The sequence below is a fragment of the Podarcis melisellensis genome (assembly GCF_964234715.1).
Source record: "Podarcis melisellensis genome assembly, chromosome: 5".
Classification (NCBI taxonomy): domain Eukaryota; kingdom Metazoa; phylum Chordata; class Lepidosauria; order Squamata; family Lacertidae; genus Podarcis; species Podarcis melisellensis.
In genome coordinates, this window is record NC_138537.1 from 51,484,578 (window position 1) to 51,510,982 (window position 26,405).

At 42.9% G+C, this 26,405-nt stretch overlaps 1 protein-coding gene across 4 annotated transcripts in view; it reads right to left on the reverse strand.

The window, feature by feature from the left end:
• SHTN1 (shootin 1) overlaps positions 1-21,449 on the reverse strand; it is a 67,297-nt gene extending 45,848 nt beyond the window's left edge. Inside the window, exons 1-4 of one of the 4 annotated variants that reach the window (XM_081912731.1) lie at positions 21,344-21,449; positions 15,366-15,418; positions 9,078-9,138; positions 389-483 (exon numbers count right to left, since the gene is read on the reverse strand). In XM_081912731.1, coding sequence (XP_081768857.1) covers positions 389-483; positions 9,078-9,138; positions 15,366-15,418; positions 21,344-21,401 — 267 coding nt within the window. In that variant the 5' untranslated portion in view covers positions 21,402-21,449. Of the gene's footprint in view, positions 1-388; positions 484-9,077; positions 9,139-15,365; positions 15,419-16,582; positions 16,603-20,781; positions 20,914-20,974; positions 21,067-21,343 lie in introns of those variants that run through there. The other 3 variants (XM_081912734.1, XM_081912732.1, XM_081912733.1) reach the window with 3 other exon arrangements.
• Between the last annotated feature and the right edge of the window lie 4,956 nt (positions 21,450-26,405).

A 26,405-nucleotide genomic window follows, 5' to 3' on the forward strand; every position in this document is an offset into this window, starting at 1 on the left:
GCAGTAGCACTTTAGTCAGGGGATCTAACACAATAACTTACACATTTGAATGTGCCCACAATGCATATTAACTCAGATATTAAACCTCACTCTTCATGAGCCTCAGTGCCAAGTAGCAGTACACAGGATCTCAACATTAGAGAGCAATCCTTTGCGTATCTACTGGGGGGGGGGTCAGGAATCATTCTGTTCCTAAATAAGTGTGTAAAGGATTGTGGTTTCAGTCTCCTCTGCTGACCTTACAGCTTCTCGGGCCTTCCAAGTGGACTACAAAGGATCAGCATCATTGTTATGCAACCTAAGCTTACCAGCCAAAGATGAATCATTGTTTCATAAACCCTCAGATTAGGTGTTCCACACAGAGGAAAAATAAAATATATATTCTTACCTTAGTAGCCAGAGCTTCTGCACTTTCACGGCATGTCTTCTCAATTTCAAGGTGGCTCTGTATGCAGCTCACTTCCTCAATGACCATGTGAGAAACTAAAGCATAAGGGGAAAATATTTGATTCACACAGTGTTTAATGAGTCAAGCCTTCCCTCACTCTGATTTTTATTTTACTCAGATCATTCATCCTATGATTATGAAAATCTAATTCAACTTCCGCATCAACTACTTCTTTAAAGCTAACACTTTATCCATATTAAGCAAAACATATATATAAAAGGAGCAGATGTTTACGAATGCTTTAAAAAAAGAACTAAACATTAAGGTCAAAAATAATACATAATATTTCCAAAGTTTTGAATACAAGGATAAACAGGATTCCCATCTGATCCTATGGCTGTTTGATCAGACTGGCTCAGAAGGAAGGCCCACTGTTTTAATGGGACTTATTACCAAGAGAGAGAGAGCACTGGATTGCAGTCTGAAATTCCTAACAGAACCTACTAAACATTAACTCTTCTTTCCCAGTGCTTCACCTCTCCCCAAAGTGCATCCTGTATTATTTCTAGTCCTTCCACTTTACCTCTACTTCTGCATGCTTGCCTTCATCCTCCCTGCCCAAAATCACCACCCCTTCAAAACTCATGCCTTCCATTCTTATAACAATCACATTTTCTTACTTACCTCTTCCCACTTCCTATAGCTTATATTACAGCAAACACAAAAATAATTTCAAACTAATTTTTATCATCCTAATTGTTGTTGTTGTTATGATTACATTTATATCCCAACTTTCCTCCAAGCACTCAAATCTGGCACACATGGTTCTCCCCCACCCCAATTTTATCATCACAACAACCCTGTGAGATTGATTAGGCGGAGAGACAGTGACGAGGCCCAAGCTACATGGCCGAGTTGGGATTTGAACCCGTGTCTCCCGGGTCCCTGTCGAACCACTACACCGCAGTAGGAATTGGAAGGGCGGGGAAAACAATTATTTTCTATAAATAATACTAATAATTTATAATAATAATTTATTATTTATACCCTGCCCATCTGGCTGAGTTTCCCCAGCCACTCTGGGCGGCTCCCAATCAAGTGTTAAAAATCAAGTCGGTTTCATTTGTCCAAGCAGTACAGCCTTAATATATTAAAAACTTCCCTGAACAGGGCTGCCTTAACATGTCTTCTGAATGTCAGGTAGTTTTTTTATCTCTTTGACATCTGATGGGAGGGCGTTCCACAGGGCGGGCGCCACTACCGAGAAGGCCCTCTGTCTGGTTCCCTGTAGCCTCACTTCTCGCAATGAGGGAACCAGCACTGAGATCAGCGCTGGATCTCAGTGTCCAGGCTGAACAATGGGGGTGGAGACGCTCCTTCAGGTATACAAGATAAATAAAGGTTTTTAAATACATTTTTTGCTTTCTATATATTTTTTCAAAGCTTAATATTTCCTAAAGCCTAAACTCCCAAACAGCTTAATTCCAGTCCCCAAAGCTGGCTGAAAGGTGCAACAGAATTTTCAAGATGCAAAGATTCAGGGGTGACACTGGTGAGAGTGGACTCTCTTCCTTCATAAGAACATAACATAGGAGGCTGCCTGACACTGAGTCAGACCATTGGCCCATCTACCTCAGTAATGTTTACATTGAGCCTGCTGAGGTTTCAGGCAGGGTTCTCTCTAGGAGTGGCCAGTGGCACAGAGCGGGTGGGCTGTGTTGCCCTCTCAGCATCTCAACACTGCTGCTTACCAAGAGAGATGGGGGGGGGTGAGGTGTGGCTGCTATGCAGCCAACCAAAACTCCTGCCACTAAGCACTGCACCACACTGAGCTCCCCCCACCCCTCACCCCGTCCATAAGTGGCAGCGACAGTGTTGGGATGCCAGGAAAGCAATGGAAAGAGAGCTGCTACTGGTTCTCTTCCAGCCTTACTTTGGAGATTGAAGCTTTGGCATAGAAGGTCACACATGACTATTCTTCAGAAGCACCCATATTTCTGGCCAGACTGCTGAATCTGTAACCTGAATTCCCATTACTATCTATGATATTTTACACATATTTGATAAAATTGCTTGAGTTATTTTGAGGCATTAAATATAACCTTTCTAAGTGCCTTTAAGAATTCTTTAACTCTTCGGTGAAATTTTGTTTCCAAATTTATTGCAAGCTGCCATGAGCATTTTATAAATGGAGAGTTGGGTATAAATATTTAAACAAACAACTGCCGTCACCGCCATCCAATTTACATCGCAATAAGGAGTTCCACCGGGTGGTACCATATTTTTCCGTGTATAAGACGATGCTTTTTGCTTAAAAAAAAAATTGACAAAAATTGGCTCTCGGCTTATACACAGATAATGAATGCAGAGGGGGGGGATGTGCCATTAATGGCAGCAACAAGCAGGAGATTGGGCAGGCGATTGGCGGTTGCGGAAAGTGGATGGGTGGGTGGGCAACAGCGGACAATTGGTGGCTGTGGTGAGGTGTGCGATAGGCAGTGGCTGTGGCAAGCGATTGGCAGTGGCGGGAAGGCGGGTGAGCGATTGGTGATAGTGACCTCCCTCAACCCCCCAAAAAGCTAAACAAGTTAATTTCTTAATTTTGGGTTTAAAAAATAGAGGTTGTCTTATACACGGGTGCATCTTATGTACTAGAGCTTTCACCCTCTCCTTGTCCTGCGGCATCCCCAAATCCGCTTGGGAAGGTTGTGGAAACCCCTCAGAACGGATTCAGGGGGCATGCACTAGGTTGAATGCAACTCACTGCATTTAGTAGGACCTATTCCCAAGTAGGAATGCATTAGATTGCCCTTGGGCATTAGATTGCCCAAGGGCAGAGCTATAACCTTGACATCTCCACCTTGAATACAGAAGTCTCACTGTCTCATCTTCCAAACCAAATGAGAAAACTTCAGAATAAAAGCAGCCTCCAGTTGTAGGACAGTTACCCAACTGCATATAAATGATATTGTTATGAAGTTGTGAATATCTGTTGCTGGGAATCACAAGTCCTGCTTTCATGTCTTGCTTCCCACAGGGTCACCAGCCTGATCCTGCAGTGCTCTTCTTATGTGTACTGTCTATCATTATGGGATACTAGAGTTGATGTGTTTTCTTCCCACTCTATTCTGCCATGGTCAGACCATACCTGGAGTAGTGTGTCCAATTCTGGGCACCACAATTTAAGAAGCACAGTTTTATGATTCTTTCACACATGAATCCAAGCCTTTTGGGGCTTTATTGGTGGTGGTGGGGAAACAGTGCTGTGAGCGATGGCTCGAAAATGAATAAGAAGCCAATGGCTTTCTCCCTCTTGTTTGCTATAATTGTTATTTATGTTTCGTATTCTGTCAGCATCTGGCACTGTACCACCAGAGAGATGAAAGAAAACAGCCTTAACCGAAGGAGATATACATAGACACACCGCAAGAGCCTAGATGTGTTGTTATAGCTGGGCCTAGAAAACCAACACATGGCAGTAGTTTCCCATGTAGATGAGGTAGAAACACAGAGACACCAAGGGAAATACTCAGCCCTGGGATCCAATAATCAAAAGAACACAGAAGCCCTGTACTTTAAGAGGTTTATCTTCTATTAGGTCAACCCAGGCTACCTATTTGGCAGCGTGTCATAAGCCAAGAACAGGAGTAAGCACTGCATGCGCTGCAGACATACTGTCAGAAAATGGAATGAGTTGAGCAAAGCGTGGGGAAATGCCGCAAATAATCTCTGCCACATGCTGCAGTGGAAGGCAAGAATAATAAAACAAATGGTCATCAGCCAACCTCTCTTAGGCCACAATCCTACGCCCACTTACTTGGGAGGAAGCTCCTCTGAGCTCAGTGCAAATCACTTCTGAATAAACACATATAGGATCAGGCTGCATGGAAAACCAACTTCAATGTCCTAGAAATCTAAAGATGTTGAGCCAAGAAAGCAAAGCTCATAGGCTGGATCCTGCTAAAGAAGGTATTTTGTAGTCTTCTACCACATCAACCTGGGACGTTACAAATTTTCTAAGTGTACACAAAACAGGTTTTACATGTACAATTCAATGTGTAAAATGTACATTTGGAAATGTGGGAAAAATCCAACATTGTGTGAGCTGACTTCTGCACCCCCAGTTTCTGGGAGCTGCACTAGGGAGAAGAGGAAAGGGAAGTCCCATTGTGCAAGCAGATGTTCGTTTTGTCCATACATAGACGCCACTGAATTTCACCCAGCGTGTATTATGCAGATACACAGACCAGGTAGTTCAGGTTTGGTACCCAGCTGTATGGTAGCGTGGAATGCATTCCAACCTGAAGAATCACAACAAACAGAAAAAATAAGCTATTGCTAATGTGTCACCAAGTTGTGACATCTGTCTAATCCACTGTCAAAAGAAAAGAAAGAGTGATTACATGGCATTTGTCCAAAAAGCTGCTTTGTTGTTTCATAAAGTTAGCCAAGAAAGTTCTGATTCCTTTTACATTAAATGGTAGGAGTAGTGCATTAAAAAAAAAAGAGTCACTTTACATTAATGGTAGGAGGTGAAAATTAACTAGATTTTTCATGTAAAATATAAAGGGTTTTTTTTTAAGATCTCATGGTTCATTTAAAGATTAGTTAACCTGCAATTATGATTAAATTCCAAAGGTAAAATGTATCTGAACACACACACACACACATATATACACACCCATACATACACCCCCCCTTCCTAAGACTGTCCAAAGTTCTTATTATGCTGATATTAAAATTCATAAAGCAACACTAAGTGGCCAAAAACCTCTCCAACCTCAACATTTTTTCAGGGGTAATAATAATATGCAGCAAATGCAGGCCAACCAAAAACCACTTAACTAATTAGTAGTTGCAGTCGCCGAGAAAACATGAATCAACACTGTTATTACAAGTGGCACATTTGAGTGGCATCTAATTATGACTTGATGAGCGTGATACTTGCATTATCAACATTACTACCGCATCCCATCAGGGACTAAAAGCCGCTGATGGCATTGACTGCAAGAAACTCCCCCTCAATGGCACTGCAGCACCCAACAATCTCCTTGGCAGGGGCACCCTCACTAAATGACACGTTAAGCGTAATTACTGGCCGACATTGTAAATAAACAGGATTGGAAGTGAAAATTGTACCAAGTGCATAAGACACAATCTGACACATTGGAAGTGGCAGCCTTAATTGAGAGTTTCTTTGACTGCTCAAGATCATTTCAACTGCATTTCTCGGAGGACAGTGATTATAACTGTGGAGACAGACGGCATAATGGTATCAGCACTGCTGACAGAGCAGTGAATTAAATTGTATCTGCTGTTGTGTGAAAGCCTTGATGAGAAGTACAGATCCTTAGTGGTCTTATCATTATCACACAATGGTCATGTTGTCATCAACCTTTCTGGCTCCAATTGAAAAGAAATGATTGTGTGTTGAAGCTTCCCCCCCTACCACCACCTCCTATCTCTTCTGCTGAATAGAACCAATTTTCAGAGAGCTATGAAATCACGCTATAGGGCCTAAAATGCAGCTGCTTGGCATACAGACTGGGCCCCATTAAACAGGAATCACGCACAATATGTGTTTATGCCGGGAGAACAAATAGAAGCTGAGCGCAGGCCAAGTTTATTCACAGACACAAAGCCCGTGTAGCTCTTCATCAATATAATTGCCTTTTATATTGTCGTTTAAATAATGGGCTCCATTATTGCTGTAAAATCCTAATATTCCTGGCATTTTATCGCTATGTTTACAAGGTATGTCTTTTCCCCCCCTTTCTTTTTTTTAAAAAAGGGAGGGGGTGAAGCACATGAAAAGGAAGATAAAGGAAAACCCACGGCATTTTACAAGAGCAAATATTACTTTCAAATTTTAAGACTCCACTCCTTGACATTTTCTGCCAGGCTCTTGAATTCCCAGTATCACTAGCACATATTAACAAGTCACAAGGTGTCTGTGTGTGCCTGCCCTATTCCTTCCACTTCTTTTCACAGGAATTTGACTTCTTAGGCCTCCCCCCCCCCCAACATATAGCCACTCCACCAGATTATTTCAAAACAGCTTAAAGTTTAGGACTATTTCACTGGAGGTTTTTCTACTGCATTTATGAACCGATGCAAACCCCAGCCGTGTAAATTTCTTTGTCATCTATGTATGAGGTGCAGGTTCTTTCTTTTAACCCTCTATTGCTAATGCCTAATACTGCAACAAAACATACTATGGTGAAAGAGACCTAACATAACAGGCTGCAATACTGTTGTCATCTCCTCTCTTGAGAAGCTATTCACGGGAGGGCTTTCCACTCCCATTAGCTGTGCTTTGTTACCTCCAGACACCACATGGCATCAATAGAACCATTATCACACAAGAGGGAAAACTGGATATTTGGTGGAGGGGGTGGGGGGGGGTGGAGAGTTGTTAGCATATTTATTCCTTGCGCCAGTGGGAGACATCATCATACCCACTTTAAATTTGGTTATGTAGATGTGCTTGATCCTTCATAAAGAAGTCAGCAGCCTGAGCCTTAGACAGTAAAGCAAACAAGCCTTCTCCACTATATTGAATTTGGGTCCCCACCCCATTTCCCACCACAGAGATATTCAAAGGAAGAGTTCCACACAGCCGTCACAGCCAGTTCCAATTAGAATCCTCCATATGTGGGCAAGAATAGCAAAAGCACACATGAATAAACGTAAAATGTAAATAAAAGAAGGCAAGGGCAGAGATTTCTTTTCCTTGCAATTCTTTGAACTAAGGAAGATGTTCTCTGTCTATCAGCCCCTGGCTAGCATTCTGAGTATTCCAAAAATTAAAAAATAATAATACTTCAGCAGTTGACAAATGTTGAAAGTAAGGAGGCAAAAGCTGGCATTTAGTGTATTCGTTTCAAGTCTTTTGGAGAACAAATACTCCTGCCACTTTTCAACCCAAGTAATGCTATCCAAATGGAAGTATTTAAAGGAATATTTCATTCCCCTGAACAGATAAGAAAGAAAAGAAAAGAAAGAGGAAGGAAGGAAGATAGATTGCAATAAGACAGTAAACAGAAGTGATTCTTTGACCAGAAAATGTAAATGGAACTGGTGATGCTTTCACCATGTCAGAACTGAAATGTAGGTTTTCTATGAGGTTGCAAGTGCCTAGAAAGCATATTGACATATGCTTTTGGCATTACATCACAAAAACAGTGTTTATTGTTTTCAAAAGTCTGCAAAACAGGCAGAAATTCCTCATCGCTGCATCATTGCGACAGGGAGAACTATACCACTTGAATGTCTGCCTACTTTTAACAGCATTTGTGCCCTACGATAACTTTTTTAAAAAAACAATATGCAGCTTGCTTCCTATTTATTTAGAACGAAGTAAATGATGCTTTCAAAGCTCTACAATTACCTTTAAAACTTATACAATAAAATCTTTCTCATAACTGCAGTTCCATCAACTTATGCTTCTCATGAGGCATTTAAGCAGGGGAGGGTTGGCAGAATCCCTGCTAGGAAAAACTTTGTGCCTGATGTGCCAGAAAAGGTCATCCTTGTCAAGCTTTATCTTCCGCATTTTTTGTGGGTAGAGAGAAAGGATAATTTCAAGGAACTGCCATAAAACTGCCTCTCAACCTGTCTCAGCTTTTGCTTTCATTCCTACACATTTTCGTTGCGGTTCAACATCTGGAAAATTTTACCAGCTACAATAGGGAAATGGAAATCCCACAAGAGGACTATTAAGACTATTTAATGTAGTATTTTGAGGAGGGAAAGAATATGATGCAAAGTGGGGAGAAAGTGACCCCCTTTCTCGAGGTCTCTGTATGTGCCAAAGGAATTGTGGGACACAAAGGGGTCTTACAATAGGCTTCAGAGAAGGCAGAAGTAGGCAAGTCTACCCCACTGCTGCTACCCCTCACTAAAACCCAGCCCAAGGCAATGAGAATATTAGCATTGCCCATTCCTGAGCATGACCTTAAAGAAGCAGAGATGGTAATGCAAACCAAAAACAAAGCTCACCTCCTCCAAGTTACCCATTCCTTTGTGGAGCATAGCCATAGGAGCCAACTCCTAGGGGCCAAGGTCACTTCGGCCCGCTCAGTAAAATATTTGAGGGGCTGCCCCCCCTTCCATTTGATGGGCATTGCCATTCAAATGGTGTGTGTGCACTGTGTCATGTGATCAATTATGTGCAGCAGGGCTTACCACCTCCCCCCCTCCCAAAATGTATTTTACGTTGGCACTCCTGGGCCAAGCATATTACACCTACTTACTGGTTTGCCCAATCCACAAGGACTTATGAGCAGCCTTGTTCAAAGATTTAAATCTCCTAGTTGAGAGATCGCCTGGGTAAGCTGAATTCCTCAGGGGAGCAAACTCTTATCTGACAGAATGTTTGATTTTAATAATCATTCTGTGTAATGTATTTTACTCTGTTTAATTGGACTACTGTTAGTAGTAGTATTTTTGTACATTATTATTACTAATCTTCACTCTCTTTTTAAATTTAAATTTATCTTTTATCTTTTTATCTTTTTTTCTTTCCTTACTAAATCTGAAAATGAAAAAATAATTTTTAAAAACCTGTGAGGATAAAACCCCAGAGTAACTGAATTACTGTACAGATTTCCAAAAGTTAGATCTGAGTCACAACACAACATAAATCTGTTAGCAAAGAACCCTTATTCCTTTGGAAAACACGACTTACTTTTCTGAATCTCTTCCAACTGCTTGACTGCTTCATCTCTCTGCTGCTTGATTTTGTCACACTGCCGGAAGATACAATGGCATTTTCAGAATTAAAATAATTAAATCATCTTCCACAATCAACAGAAAGCAAAACAACGATCAGGAATTAGGGTAAAGCTAAAAGAGCAGATTTAACTTAAAACTAAATTTTAAAGAAAGGCAAATGGTAATTTGGAGCCAATTCCTGCTTTTGGTTTTTAAACTCCAGTACAAAAAGCGTCAAGGTTCAAATGACAAGATTCATAAGCTGCACCATCAATTGCGGAGAGGACATGCAAGTTAAAATGGACAGCTTTCCACTAAAGATGTTATTAGCAGTTCAGACTACCTTGATATTTCCCAACTTAACGTTCCACCTTAATATTACAGCTTCAACAGCTCTTATCTCAGAGGAAATTCCTTTCCCACAGCTAGTGTAAGTGGAGTAAGGAAAGCCACTTATGAAGAAGCACTAAGCCGGTTGGATCCTCCCTCCTAACAAATGTCAAGTGGAAGGATCTGATCCTGCATGGTGCTGGTCACTTTTTCTTGAGCAGCTTCCTTTATGTGCAGGGAAATCACTCATGAAGGAGGATCAGCCAGCACCATGCAGGTGCTCCTGCTTAGTTAGGCAAGAGGACCTGATCCTGCATGGTGATGTGCATCCAAACCTTTTCAAAAAGTTTTTAATGCACACCCGCTCAACTGTTGTGCAGAAGAATCCAGGGTGGGATGTGTAGCCCTGATTCAGGGCCACAAAGCATGCCAAGGGGATTCTTGTACAGCCCTTAAAAAGCATATTCTTCCACTGCTCTAGGGCTTGTTTATACAATCACAGATGCTCAGACTCATCAAACTTGGATGGTTAAGAATTGCTGTTACAAGCCTTCCTTGCCCACAGAGACAAATTCTTGGGTGATTCAGTCCTCCTCCCTCTACATCTCTGGTTACTTGTAATCACAAAGTATTACACCCACCTTAGCGTGCCATGGCCCTGCTTTCATTTGAATGACATCTATTCAGTCAGTTATAAGCTATTCAAGAATGACTAATTGTCCTAGGGTATCTCACCTTTTCTTTCAAAGTTCAACTAATCCCTTGAATGGGTAAACAAATCAGGCAGTAGAGACCTATCCTCACCTTCTATGTGCATATATACTGATCAAGTGAAAGAGGAAGGGGACCAGCCTACTGGCCCTACTCCTGACTTCTACATGTGTCAGAAGTCCCATGCTCACCTTCTGACAAATGCACAGAGGACAGGGCAGGACCAGCAACATGATCTGCTTCCCCTACACATATATGGTATGTGCACATACGGAAGAGGTGCTAAGGGTTAAAAGTCAAGTAAGATGTGATGCAGGAGATCTGTGATCAGGCTCTCTTGTTTCTTTTAAGTTATAAGCAGCTATAGGGGGAGGGGGCTGAACTGGATCAAGGCCATTCTGCAGGTAAAACACGTTGCCACGTACATCAAACTACTTACCGTATTTTTTGCTCTATAAGACTCACTTTTTCCTCCTAAAAAGCAAGGTGAAATGTGTTGCGTCTTAGGGAGCGAATGCAGGCTGCGCAGCTATCCCAGAAGCCAGAACAGCAAGAGGGATCTCTGCTTTCACTACACAGCGATCCCTCTTGCTGTTCTGGCTTCTGAGATTCAGAATATTTTTTTTCTTGTTTTCCTCCTCCAAAATAGAGCGAAAAATACGGTATTTGCCTTACAGGGGGGAAATGCACCAGAAAAACAACAGCTTTTGTTTGGTGTGTGCGCAGGGGGAGAAGCTGATTGGAATACTAGTGTGGAGAAATGTCTATCCTCTCTCCACAATGCAACTTCCAAGTTTGATTGAACCATGCTCATATCTCCTTTTACCTTTATTTGTTTGTTTATTAACAAAGGATTCCTGACCCTGCTTGCTCTGCTCACCAACTCTGCCAACTCACCATCTCCTTTGCCAGTGCCCTTTCCCATCACCTGGCCAACCCCTCCTCCCTTTACACAACATTCACCCCCTCACAGCTCTCACAAACCTCCCTATCCCTTCCAAAGGAAAGGAAAGGGAGGGGCTTCACAGAGAAGTTTGTCAAACAGTTATTTGAAGCACCTCCTCCCCTTCCATTAAACCTCACTGCAGCTGTGTTTAATGGAAGGGGCAGGTACTTCAGAGAGCAGTTTGGCAAACAACTTTCTGAAGTTCCTCCCCTTCTCCGTTAAACAGATCACACACTAATTAAACTAAAAATCAATTAATAGACATCAGTAGCCATTCTTTTGACACATCCCATCAACTATGCACATTTAAGGGAATAACAACAAGCAATGATGAAGCCATACAAATATCCTTGGGTGGGGAGTTCCAAAAGTGTGGGGCCACTACTGAAAAGGCCCTGCCCCTAGCACCCACAAGCCTCGTAGTTCTTACTGGCAGGCCAGTGAAAGACAACCTGGAAAATCACAGATCTCCCATATCACATCTAATTTGTGCTCTGCAGCTTTTCAATGCATTGTTATAGAAAGGTAACTGTCATAGAAAGACTTGAGTTTGGAAAACATTAGCTGTTATTTCAACCTAGCAAAATCCAAATTCTACTGAAATTTCAGGACTGCAGCCTGCATATCCATTCATTGAAATAAAGCAAAAGGATAAGCAACTGTAGAATTAAAATGTCTCATTGAAAAACCAGATATGCCTGCCACAACAATGGGGTTGCCTACCATGTTTTTTAATATATTAAAAAAGAAGCCCTTTATGTCTTAGAATGCTAATGAATGGTCAAGGACAGCAGTTCTGGAGGTGCCAGCTGCCCCTGCCTCCAAAGTAGTATTCTTTTCTCTAATCTTAACACACGAAAACATCCACAAAAAGATAAACCCTCTTAGGGTATGGAAGAGAAGACGAAATATTCATGTCAGTGGTTCACATTGATCAGACTCAGAGGCTTGCTGTAAATCAATAGTATGTTGTATTTACTTTATGGGAAGAAGACTGTGAGTGGAAATAAAGAAAAGGAACCAGTGCAAATGTATAACTTTATAGCAACAGAAACTGGTTGTTTCCATGAACAAAAACATGCAATGTGCAAAAAAAAAAAGGTCAGAAATATGGATTAGAGATAACCAATGACTTATTATTCTGATTCTCTTAAAATTTGTCTCAGTGCAGATGTTAATGCCACTGTTTTCTTGTTAATGCCACTGTTTCATTTATAAAAGATCAGGAGCTAGTCACAATCATGTCCATTCACTTCCCAAGCCCTGCAACATGAATTTCCTCCAACGTTCCCTTGTCAGGTTCCGTCTCAGCTAGGGAGTGCAAATCTGCATCAATTTCAAAATCTGATTCAGATAGCAATTCTGGTTAGTGTTGATGATCGTTACTCTTGATGATGTAGGGGTGTACTGCAGTCTACAAGAAGTTGTTTTGAGCTGGAAAGTGGGGAGAGGACTACACAACACTGTAGCCTCCTCTCATAGTTTTATCTGCGACATTACCGATGGAATTAGTACACTAGTCTAGGGTAGCTCCTTACTGTCAAAAAAATTCATCACACAAAAGGCCTTTGAATGTGCTAATTTATATTTACAGGTGCAAATTTGTAATTCAAACAGAAATATAGTGCATTCTGTCCAGGTGCCAACTGATAATGGACAACTTCAAGGCCCTCTCCCTTCTTGTAGAGCTTATCTTAAACTGGACCAGGACTGGATGACCCTTCAGATGATGGCCTCCTGCAAAGAGAAGAATGTCTCCTGACAGCCCTTCAAACCCTGCAGTAAACCAAGGCTTGTCGTTTGTTGCTCCCAGCTCCATGAAGGGTGGAGTGACACAGGAACAATTCAACAGTGTGCTTGAGCAAAGTGCTTATTGGTGGTAAGCCAAGGTTTATGGCTTATCATGGCATGTAAACAGAGTACAGATTATGAATTAGGAAGCTGCGATGACAAAACCCACAACCCTGGAAAGCACCAACCACGAAGCATCAGTAAAGGCAAGGGGGAGCACAGCAAGGTCCACCTACTGGCATTGTTGGTCAAACAATTCTTCATTTAGAAGATTAATTGCCCACCTTTCAGTACAAGTTTCACAACACAATAAAGGCAATCACAAAAACAGTTAATGGAAAAACCCAACAGCAGCAATAAAAGCAATAAAAGCCTCAATAGTATCAAGTCACATTAACTTAAAGCCTGTTTAAAAAGAAAGAAAAATATTTAAACTGATCTAAAAAAGACGAGCTCTCAAAATCTGTCCTCAGCTGTCACAACTTTGGGAGACTACAGGGGAAACTTGCTTTATGGGTGTTAATATTCTAATGGCCCATCAAGTACTGGATCTCGAAAGGCAATAGAGTACGTATGGGAGAAGATGCTTCCTCAAGGGTGCCAGACCTAAACCAGTGCCATTCTTGACATGTCTACTCACTTAAGTTCCATTAAGCTCAACAAAGCTCATTACCAGTAAAGTGGGTATAGGATCACAGCTTAAAAGAAATTGCACTTCACATTTAGACTACAAACTAGGGATGCTCAACCAATGGCCAAATCCCTCTCGTCTAAGAAGGGATGTGGCTGACGAATCAAGAGAATATGATAAAACATGATTGTGGACATTGTCTTGGCATGGACATCTACCAGGAGCACTCCCAAGCTGCCCCTTCTGGGTGAGTGTGATCCTATGTAGGACGGGCATTTCCATCACTCCCCAGGCGTTGGGACCACTCACCATGAGCTATTTCTTCATCCTGTCCAAATTAAGCTTCTATTTATTCACAGTCATCCAATCCACAGGCAACTTTAGACCATCTTTTAGGAATGGAATGTTGGAGGCTGCCTTATACTCATTCAGATTAATGGCCCATCCAGTTCAGTACTGTCTACATTGACTGAAGGTTGCTCTGCAACATTTCAAGACTGGAGTCTTTCCCAGCCTACCTATAGATGCTGGGGATCTTCTGCATACAAAGGAGATGTTCTCCCAATGTGGTAAAGACCTTCCCACTAAATTAGACCAGGGCACTGGGTTCAGATGGAGGGGAGGAATGGTGATGGGAGTCATTCCACATAATTCACTGTTTCACTTGCTGTAGTAACCACCATGAGCACTAGGTTTCTATCCATTTCTTTGTGTGGGAGGGGTTTGCAAGAAACCTGATATTTGCTTTGCACCTCTAACAGGCAGGAGAAGAAAATGATTGCAGTGTGTGCTCTGGCTTGCAAACTGCATCCAGGCCAGGATTAGGATAGGAATCATGATCTAAGAGGCACATTGTGGTGGTGGTGACAGTCTGAAATTACTGTGTAAATAAGGAAGTAGTTTTGTTACTGGTTTCTGCTGAAAACTTGCACGAGAAATTTTCTTATCTGAACTAAAGACGGGCAATGTCAACTATAGCTAACTACAAGAATTCTCTTATATCAACATATCAAGTTTGGCAGTTCTCATTCTATGGCTGCAATCCAAGATACACTTACCTGGGAGAAAGTCCCACTGAACTTAATGAGGCTTACTTCTAAGTAGACGTTTATGGCCTTGTTATCCACTGGGACATACATATACAGTATGACTATACACTGTGCCACTACTGGGAGCTGCTGGTTGGCATTGGCTCATGACAGGGCCTTCTAAGTGGTGGCTCCCTGAAGAGGTACATCTGTCTTCCTCATTACTGACTTTTAAGAGGAATTTAAAAGCATTCCTGTTTAGCCAGGTATTTGATGACTGAACAACACTGAATCTGGCAAAAGGAAATCATTGACTGAGAGAATGTGAATGCTTTAAAATAATATTTTTAAACTGTTTTTAGAACTTTTTAAATAATATTGTTTTAGTGCTGCTGCTCTGGGCTCCTTTTGTGGAAGGCAGGTACATACCTTGGGTTACAGAAGCTTCAGGTTGCGTGCTTTCGGGTTACTTCCAGGTTTTGACACTCACGCATGCGCAGAAGCGCTAAATCGCGCTTTACGCATGTAAAAGCGCCAAATTGCAACTCGTGCACAGATCACGTTCGCAACCCCGAGCGTCCATTGTATAAATCAAATAAGTAAATAAAGGACAAAATTCCTAAGCAAATTGGTGATACACAGATATACATACCAGTAATTTCCACCATCACAGTGGTACCAAAGTACTACTACGGTTATGGAAGTTGCTGCAAATACTCCCTCATATGGATAAAATATTTGTAAGGAGAAATGCTGATTGTGCCAAGGTCCATCAAAATCAATAGTTACAATAATATTTCATATCACATGAAAACAAGTACAAACCTCTTCTTTTGTTTTCTTATTTTCTGCTCTTAGATCTTCATATTCACCAATAGCTACAAAAACAAGATACATAAAAAGTTATCTTGGTGGTGCTCTTCATAGACATCTCATTAACTTTCACACATCCATAAACTTTACAGCTGCAAACATCACTTTGCTTACTGGAATAACACATAGCATTTATACAGGACTTTAAATGAGTGTTCAGGTAATATCACAGAATCATCACAGACATTATCTGAGCAATTAAAAGACATTTAGGATGATATATATCCAGTCATTTTGTTACTCGTGCAGAATATACCCTTTATTTAGAAATTCTGCATTACTGAACTCATGTTCTCTCACAATCAAACTAGCTGGTATAATCACATCATGAGTGAAGTTAGATCTTCAGTAACTGCAACACCTATGGTGTTTTGACTTTATAGCCTCAACTTAATTTTAATTACTGATTTCTAATTTTCCCCACAAGGTGTGCATAGCGGTGCATAACTGTAGGATGGTTCACACAACATCACACACACAGTCACAGTTATGACAGTATACATATAACTTTGATATTGTTACCACAAACAAAATGCTTTTTAGCAGGTTCAGTTCACACGTCCAGCTGCAAGCCATGTGCTTATTTATTATAACATTTATAAGCTGCCCTTTAAAATGTTCCCAGGAGAGCTTTACATCAACAAAAAAATTACAGAAACACTAAAACTAATAACAAATAAAAGCAGCATTTAAAAGCAATCTTGCATAGAAATTGCAGGTATCTATTTATTTAGTTATTATATTTATTTGTTATCTCATACAAGAGGTCTCTGGGCAACATACAACACTAATATCTAAAACCAGAAGTAAAACCATAAAAATACAAACAATTCAGCCAATATTCAAGTCAAGGGGAAAATATCAAACAATTTAATCATACAAAAGGAGCAAAAGCACCCAGACACAACCTAAAACCAGGTAATCCCTATCAGTTTAGAAGAGCCTAAATTAAATAATATTGAGATTACGTTTTTAAAAGATGTTTAAAGAATAGAAAAGTCTTTGCCAGGCATGTGTAATTCTAGCACTATAGAGGCACTATGAACCCAATGAGTGATGCCTGACTTGGACTTGTCAATTGATTTCTGTGGGTCTACTCTGATCACGACACACAACTGGGTATCACTCTGTGATCTGCTTTTATATAAAAAAGTGAGTCAGACTTTAACCTGCTGCTTAGCAAATTATGTGGAGACATTTTCCATGAAAGATTAACCAGTTGTCACGGAGCCCAAGATGATTCCTGTACCATGTCTTCTGCCCAGCTTTAAACTGTTCCTTCTGACAATGTCTCGTCTACAACACATTCAGAACATCTATTAATTATTGATGCACTTTCTAAAGTATTTATAAAGGTAACCTTAGTGTGAGGCGAAAATTCAGAAGTTCTGGAAGTATAAAAGGCTAACAGAAGTGCTAGACTTCACGGACTCAGGCTGCAAGCCTATGCAGATTCTTAGAATTAAAAAGGTACAGGGACCCCTGACCATTAGGTCCAGTCACAGACGACTCCGGGGATGCGACGCTCATCTCGCTTTATTGGCCGAAGGAGCCGGCGTACAGCTTCCGGGTCATGTGGCCAGCATGACTAAGCCGCTTCTGGCGAACCAGAGCAGCACACAGAAACGCCATTTACCTTCCCGCCGGAGTGGTACCTATTTATCTACTTGCACTTTGACATGCTTTCAAACTGCTAGGTCGGCAGGAGCAGGGACCAAGCAACGGGAGATCACCCCATCACAGGGATTTGAACCGCCGACTTTCTGATTGGCAAGCCTGAGTCGGACACGACTAAATGACTAAACAACAACAAAAGGCTCTGTGGTTTAGACCACAGCGCCACCCGCGTTAAATCCTCTTGAATTCAATGGGGTTGACTTCTGAGAAGACGTGCCTAGGAGTCTGTGGCTAGAGTACAAATAGCCTCTTAGGTCTTTGTTTTTTTTTAAAAAAGGAGTGAGGTAGCTTCAGCCTTGTGAGGCCTAGAAGCCACGAGGTCTCATTCATCTGTGTTTTAAATTTATAAAGCATTAAGTGCCTATACAGGATCTGCTGGGGCACACACAAAGTAATCTGGGTTAACTGATCCAAAGAATATACTGCTATTTACACAATAAGTTGCCACGCACAGTTAGATTCAGGTTTAACTAGTCCAACATTCTTTGTAAGAATCCCAGCAACCAAATAAGTACTAGGAGGCCCACCAGAAACAAGACATTTCTTTACGGGGGGAAACAAGGGCTAATCTTATTTATTTATTTACTTACTTACATACATGTATACACTGCTTTATTGTAAAAAACAAAACAAAAAGTCAAATGGTTTACAAAAAGATAAAGCAAAACAAAAATATAACCACACTTAAAAGCATACAAAAGTTATAATACTAAAACAGCATCAACTTTCTAAGCATCTAGGTAGGCTTGGCCTACACCGTCCTATAAGGCTAGCAAAGGCAGCTACAAGTGTCCATGCCATTTAGGTATTCCCAAATCAGCAGTCAGGTTTTGATTTGCCTGAACAGGCATCATGCTGACACTAACTGCTCAAGTGCTCTCACTTTGCTCCTCCTAGTAAAAGCAGTGTGCACAAATCAGGAAGCTTTGTGTTCATAATTATGTCAAAATCACAGATTGTGGTTTGTTGCTCCCTAAAACACAAACTTCCATAAGCCTGCAGCAAACCACAGTTTAGGGTATAGATAGGAAGCAATAAACCATGGTTCATACGCAATATAAAGTCAAGGTTTCCTGATTGATTTACCACCAGTGTGCTGCTCATTCATGGTATGCCAGTGACATACTGTCTCTGAACATGAACGTTCCAAATAGTCATTGAGACAAATAGCCTGTGGTTTATCTTCTATCAACCATTAATTTATTCTCCGTGAATTTATGACTCGCATCCTTCATCTCCCTGAAATCAAAAGGACCTGGGAACTAAACTCTAATAGTCAGAAGTATCCAGTCAACAGTCAGAAGCATCCAGCACACAAAAGAAGGCTAGATACTTGGCTACTTCTATATTCACAACTGTCTTTAAAAAAAATAAAAATGGGAAAACCAACATTCAGGGGATGCATGTCAGCAGTAAATGTGGGCAGCTGATGTGTGAACATGTAGAAATATGTGATAATGACTGGAGCTGAGAGGACATTGGATGACTCCAAAGTTTAAAGGGAGGGTAGGTTTTTCACATTCTATCCTGGTTATGATTTCCTCCACTGAGATTCTCTGGTAAGTGTAAAATACTGTAATACAGCAAGTGTTTGATAATGTTTTCCTGCCACTCCCTATACAGTGGTACCTCGGGTTACATACACTTCGGGTTACAGACTCTGCTAACCTGGAAGTAGTACCTCGGGTTAAGAACTTTGCCCCAGGATAAGAACAGAAATCACGCAGTGGCAGCACGGCGGTGGCAGGAGGCCCCATTAGCTAAAGTGGTACCTCAGATTAAGAATGGTTTCAGTTTAAGAATAGCCCTCCAGAACGAATTAAGTTCATAACCAGAGGTACCACCGTACCTTAGGGCCACATTCACACTATTCATTTGACACATTATTATACCACCTTAAACATTCATGGCTTCCCTCAAAGAATTCTGAGAGCTGCTGTTAGCAGGCTCCTACTTGCCCTCCCAGAACCTTCCAGAGTAGTTTAACAATCCTTCTTCCCATGGAATTCTGAGAATGGTTGTTCCATGAGGGGAAGAGGGCTCTCCTTAACAAACTGTAGCTCCCATAACTTGTTGCGGGAAATCATGACTGTTCAAAGTGGCATCATAGTACAGTGGTACCTCAGGTTACAAACACTTTGGGTTACAGACTCCGCTAACCCGGAAGTAGTACCTCGGGTTAAGAACTTTACCTCAGGATGAGAACAGAAATTGCACGGCCGCACAGCAGCAGCAGGAAGCCCCATTCGCTAAAGTGGTACCTCAGGTTAAGAACGGTTTCAGGTTAAGAACGGACCTCCGGAACGAATTAAGTTCGTAACCAGAGGTACCACTGTATTTCAAACCTATGACGTCAATTTGGCCTAGAACAGTAACTCTGTTCAGACATTCTATGATCACTGCATTGAGTGGGAGAGCAGGCACCCAAATATCCCCTGCGAGCCCTACCTTGTGATATCCGTACACTGGGGGAATGCCTGAAAAGGCAAGCCTGCTCTTTCACCTCATGATTTGCAACCATGTTCTGAATGCCCATTCTGTAGACATGCATGGCTTCCCTTTTCAAACTTTCCCCAAATGCATGGATAGCAGAAGGGGGAGGGCAGTAGGAAATGTGACCGTAGGTAAGATCCTGCTCTCCACAAAATATAAAATTGTGTGATTGTGAATGTCTGCAACCTTGGAGAGCTGCTGTCAACCACAGTAGTCAATACTGAACTAGATGGGCCAACAGTCTGACTCCCTATGAGGTCAAATGCCAACACCGAAAACCTTCAGATGCCACAAGCTGCCCATGCTGCTCAGCATGCACAGAACTGACAGGAGGCTGGTAACATGGCTTGAAGTTTAAAACAAGCTGAAAACTAGAGCTGACACTGCCTGAATAGGCAATGGAAGAATAGATGGAAGAAGCAGGGATGCATGCTGACCACCACCCAATTCTACTAGATGATATATATTTTAAACCTTCCCCTTTCTCCAAGGACCTCATATAGTTCCATGCACATAACCAAGGGGGTAGGAAGGGGCAGCTCCTCCCCTAAATCAATAAAAATACATAGCAAACTGGGGTTCTAGCCCCGCTAACAAAAGGCCTGCCCCCCACAACAAAAATCCTGGCTACGCCCATGTGCAGTTCCCTTCTTTTATTCTCACAACAACCCTGTGAGGTAGCTCATGCAGCAAGAGCATTAGCTGGCAGTTAGCCACCCCATGAGTCTCATCACTGAATGGGGATTTAGAAATCTGGGATTCCCTAATCCTAGCCTAATCCTAACCACTACTCCATGCTTCCTTTAGTTAAATTTTAACCAGCAGCAGGCATGTATTTAAAAGTTGCCTTCCTATATGAGCATCAGCTCTCTGCTCAATTACTGGGGAGACTCCCTAGTCTGAATCATTTTGCGCTTTGCTGCGGGGAACGTAAAAACACCAGGAGAACGTTGTTTTCTTGGAACCCTTCCAATTGGGAAAAAGGGATTGTTTCACTTTGGGGAATAAGGCTCTTTCGTAAGGGGGAGGGGACGTACAAAGCCAGGCACGTGCCACGGATTTCATCACCCCTTGCGCCCAAACCCACAAATCGTCTTTTCCTCTTGCAGCGCCAGGTGGAAAAGAAAACAATAAGCCTTTGCAGCCGATGGGAGGAGGTGGTGCAAGCCGATTAAATAATCAAACCCGCCCGATTTACCCGGCAACCGAGGAGAGGCGATTGCCCACATTTTCCTGCAGGGAGAAACAAGGAGGCAAACGGGAAATCTTCCGGATCCGGTTGGGGTGTGTGTGTGTGGAGCGGGTGGAAGAGCTGCCTCCAGGCCTCGGGGTTCAGAGACGCCAGCCCTATTAGCAAGCGCTTCCCCGCGGAGGGGGACCCATTTCCCTACCAGCTCCAGTGCGGGGCGGATTCGGTTGCCGGAGCTCACGAGCGAGGAGCGCGCGCGCCCGTGCGGCGTCCCCTCCCCTCGCCCCCGCCACCCTGCGTCTCGCCGTCTGGCTGCTGCCTTTGACACTGGGCGGCGGGGCGTCCCTGGTCCAAGGCAGCACAGCGCGGCGCGACCTTCCGCCCCCAGAGGGGGTCCTCGCTAGGCGGGCGGCCAAAGCGCCGCTCAGGTCGCCCGGGTGCTTTTTGTTTCGGCAGCGGCGCGCCAGCCGCTCCCCGAGCCTCTTGCGGCTTCGCGCCCAGGCGCTGCAGGAGGAGCGGCCGGCCGGTGCAATGGGCCCCCCGGTCCTCGCCCTCGTCCTGCGCGGCTTACCTTGGTCTTTGAGGCCGCCGAGCAGCTCCAGCTGCCTCGCCGCCTCGGAGCCGCTCATGCTGCCGGGCCGCCCGAGAGCGTCTGGCTCGGCACCCGGAAACGCCGCCCGAGCGCGTCAGGCAGGCGCCGCTTTCACCTGCGAGCGCCGAGAGGGGCGGAGAGGCTGGCCGCGTGCGCTCGGGCAGAGCCCTCGAGCGGCTGCCGCTGCTGCCGCTTTTGCACATGCCCGGCCTTCTGGCGGCCGCTTTCGCCCCGTTCGTCTAAGGAAGCGAGAGAGAAAGTTTGCTTCCCCCAAAACAACAAACAAGTCATGGACATGTAGTGATCATGCCCAGACCATTTCTGTTATGGCTCTATCCTCGCCATTACTCCTGTTTTGGGAATGAATGAGCTTTCATCTTTTACATCCTTATATGCCACGCACTGTTCCCAGTGGTGGTTGCAAGGTCCCAGTGGAATGAAATTGAATGAGCCCAGTTAAACAAAGGAAGGGCAGGGAGTTCATGGACACAGTGTGTGGTGAAATCTTACTATCATTTCAAAGGAAAAGACACGTTCCAGGGTGCTGTTCGCATCCCGAAAAGTCCGTAATCAGAGCGACGCATTTGCCGCGTTTTTAACCTGAAAAAACGCAACATGAAGCGTTCGCAAGAAGAGGTATGACTGTATGTGCATGCCCAGGTACTCTACTCAACTAACTAGCAGCAGCTGTGTTCTGCACTAGGTACAGCTTCCAGGCAACCTCAAGGGAAGCCCCACATTAAGTGCATAAGTTTTTCATGAGATTGTTATCAGCACGGGTCACAGTAGCCAACCTATCCCTGATCAGGAAAGCATATAGTTGGAATATCAATCTAAGTTGATAACAGGCACCCCTCAAACCTGGGAACCACTTACCTACAAAGTCTTCATCTTATCAGGAATCCATCTCACCTGTGGGCTCCATCCAGCACACCACTGCATCCAAGCATCAGTTCAAATGAGCTATGGCCTCTACCCATTTAGATATAACAGAGAAGCAGACCTGGTTGTCATCAACATGATACCTCATTCCACCTCCCCACAAATGAAGGCCAGCATACAGGAGATATGCACATAGCCCCACTCAATGTGTTGAACCTGGCCCCATACATAGGAATGGAACCACTGGAAAACAAATAAAAGGGAGGATAACATGGTCAACAGTATCAAAAGCCATTGAGATATCAAACAAGCAGAAAATGGTTGCACTACCACTCCCTGGACACACATGTAGTCAACTCCCCACTCCCAGCTGGCACAAATAAGCCATGGTGGGCGAGGGACAAAAGAGCATGTATTGGGCCGGTTTTTATATCCATCACTTAATACTAAACAATAACCCCGAAATAAACCTGCAAACATCTTGGCTGTACATGAAAATTTGTAGTGTATTATAGGCAGTGCTTTTTTCTCGGGGGACACGGGTACGGTCGCATACCCTTAAGCATTTTGTGAATCTTTGTACAGTGGTACCTCTGGTTACGTACTTAATTCGTTCCGGAGGTCCGTTCTTAACCTGAAACTGTTCTTAACCTGAAGCACCACTTTAGCTAATGGGCCCTCCCGCTGCCGCCGCGCCGCCAGAGAACGATTTCTGTTCTCATCCTGAAGCAAAGTTCTTAACCCAAGGTACTATTTCTGGGTCAGCGGAGTCTGTAACCTGAAGCGTATGTAACCTGAAGCGTATGTAACCCGAGGTACCACTGTACTTTCTCCATTTACTGTATTTATTTTTCTTGATTTGAACCATAAAATGGTGATTTTCTTGAGTAAAAATGAGAGTACCCCTAAACATTTTTAAAGAAAAAAAGCACTGATTACAGGACATAAATAAGATCATGGTAATGTATATTGTAGGTATGGAATGCAAAAAAGAATTTTAAATGGTAAATTTACACAAATGAACTGACACATTTAATTGCAAACCTTTTGCACTAAACACCACCTACAGGTCTACCAAACATACATTAAAGGCTATATATATTAACCAGCCCTCCTCTATGCAGACAATAAGCTCAGAGAAATCTTTACCTCCTCACCCGTTATCACAGGAAAAGAAGCTGCCACCATGTTCCCGGTTGTGGGGGAATTTAATACAGGACTTTTTAGGCCCAAGTCTGATCCAAAGCATTTTTACTCAAACATAAAAATGGGGGTGGGCAGGGTTGACTGGGGCTGTTCAGGACTTCAGTGGGATTTAAGTAGCCTTAATGGGACAAACAGTGTGTGCTTGCTTCAGGGGGATCATAGGTGGGGGATGTAAAGGTGGGGTGATGTTTACTGATAGACTCTAAGATGTACTAGTGAGATGCAGCCTTTTTTAAAAAGAAGGGGGTGGTAGTAAGTTAAATACTATATGGCACGTATAAGAGGCAAAGGCATTCGAGATTACTGAGTGGCTGACTCATCAGAAGGTCAAATCATGACTTGTCATGACCTATTCAGCTTGTGGCATGACATCTTACAACTTCAGGATGAAACGGCAGACTACCAATTAGTCAACATATGAAAGCAACCCACAGAGCTAGCATTACAAATTCCAATAAAGATTTATTTTTTAAAAAATCTACTAGGCAACAGCATCAAATTGTTACGTGTTCTGGCACAAAGGCATCTGAACTTTTCCAGGTCTGTCCATTTAAGTATTATTTTAGCAGTAACTAATTGAGCAGAACATCTTGGGGAAGAGGCTGTCACTGCTGCACATTTGTGTAGCAATCTTTTCAAGTTTGCAAAATGATTTACTATCTTTCTTGTATTCATTGCAAACCTCTGATTTAGGGAAATACCCCCATTTAACAGAGCGGGAGAGGGTTTAGAAGGAAATGAAGGGTCATATGCCTAGGATTCAGGGATCCAGCTCTCTTCCTAATAGGGCATACACTGCTTTTCACATCTGTAAGTCCCATCATGTTCAGTGAGGCTTATTCCCAGGTAGGTGTCCATAAAGGCACTTAGGCTTACTTTCAGACCTGGGAGTAAGGCCCACTGAACATAGTAGGATTACTTCTTGGTAATCATGCATAGGATTACACTATCATGCTGCAATATTTCACACTTACATGGGAAATAAGCCCTATTAAAAAGAGTGGGACTTGCATCTGAGTAAATGTGCTCATTGCACTATGGATCACATATATAGAACAAATAGGGACTGGAAAAGATTGCACAAACAATCCTCTCAGGCCTGTAATTCCGCAGGTGTGAATACTAAACTGCGCTAGTTAAGGGAGAAAATCATTTAAAAAATAAACATTGAAGAACAAACAGCAATAAAAGGCAAGCTTCATATACAGGAGTTAAAGTAATTTGCAGCACATTTTACTGAGTTATCTGTTGTATTGATCTTCAGCACTGGAGACAAACTGAATTGATGATGTTTAAACAACACTGTCTGTTGAAGAATCAATATGTAGCAGCATGGTATCTATCTCTTTTCATTCAGAGGCATTACAGGGCTGTGATTCAATCTATGAGGTGTTTCAGAGCACAAGCTTATGCATGTCTACTCAGAAGTAAGTTCTACTGAATCCAATGAAGCTTATTCCCACATAACTGCATATAGGATTGCAGCTTTAAAATATGTTCTTATCCAAAAACATATTTATTCTATGATTAGTAATTTTTGAACAGTAATGCATAATCTGCATTTTAACATATTCATTTTACTACTGTGGTGGAGAGGAATGTGGTTCAGAAATGTGGAAGAGAGGCCACCCGCTTGCCTGTTTGTTCAAAAACTAGATTATTTCTGAAATGAATCACAACTTGCAATGCTCATGTATACTTCTACACAGCATAAGCACAGATCTTGTGTTTCTACCATGTCAGAATTAGTATAATATGTACGTATCTTCCGGGCCGTTGAAGGAAGCATAATATATATTTATATGTAAATGGGTATTTGTGTATCCCTTACACACACATACACATCCTTGTACAAGAATCATTAGATTTCCTGAGTGGACTTGTTTTCATAGCCAAATTACTAAAGAGAGAGACAACAAGCAAGGTTCAGGCTGTCTTTTCTTTCCACATGTGTATCATTCTGCGTTTTGGTATTCTGTCACTCTTAAGCCAGTTTTCTCCAAGATCAGCTCCAGCTTTGAGGTGGAGCCCCTCTGGTGGTAGCAGTGGTGGGCAGCACTCTGAGCAGCTGGGTCCGCCTGTTTTTATTTCCCAATAATGCCCTGGACTCACATTATTTCCCAATAATGCCCTGGAGGGACATGTGAGTAGTTTGAATTATTATTGTTATTATTGTTATTAAATTTTATATACTGCCCTTCATCTGAAGAACACAGGGCCGTTTCCAGTATAAAAACACAAAATATATAACACAAGAACAAGATGATCAAGGATTTGGAAACCAAGCCTTATGAAGAACAGTTGAGAGAATTGGTTATGTTTAGTCTGGTAAAGAGGAGACTGAGAGGAGATGGAATAGTCATCTTTAAATATCTAAAGGACTGAAACATGGAAAATTGAGCAAGCGGCAGTGGAGGAAGCCGCTCAGGTGCCTGGGGCGGAGTGCCCAGGGGCAGGGCAAGCCGCCCATAGGGGCGGGGCGAGGGTAGGACAATCTGCCCATAGGGGTGGGGCATACGGCAGAGCCTCCGGAGTCTGCCTGCCTCCTCCCATTCAGCTGCCCTACAGCTGGGGGGGGGGGAGGCAGCAGGCGGACCGTTTGGGCAGCACAGAGTCTGCGCATGCCCAAGCCACTGCATCTCTCCCAGGAGAGACGTGTGGCTCAGGTGCGCTGCAGGCCCCGCAGTGAGTGCCAACCGGCATTTTGTCACACCCCCCCCAGTGGTGACACCCGGGGCAGCCTGCACCCACCGCACCCCCCTTTCTCCGCCCCTGGGAGCAAGCTTGTTTTCTCCTGCTTTGAAGGGTGGGACCTGAACCAATGGCTTCAAGCTCAAGAAAGGAGATTGTGACTAAACAGCAGGAAGGATTTTCTGACAGTAAGAGTTGTTTGACAAGGGATTGGACTCCCATGAGAGATGGTGGACTCTCCTTCGTCTGAGGTTTTTAAGCA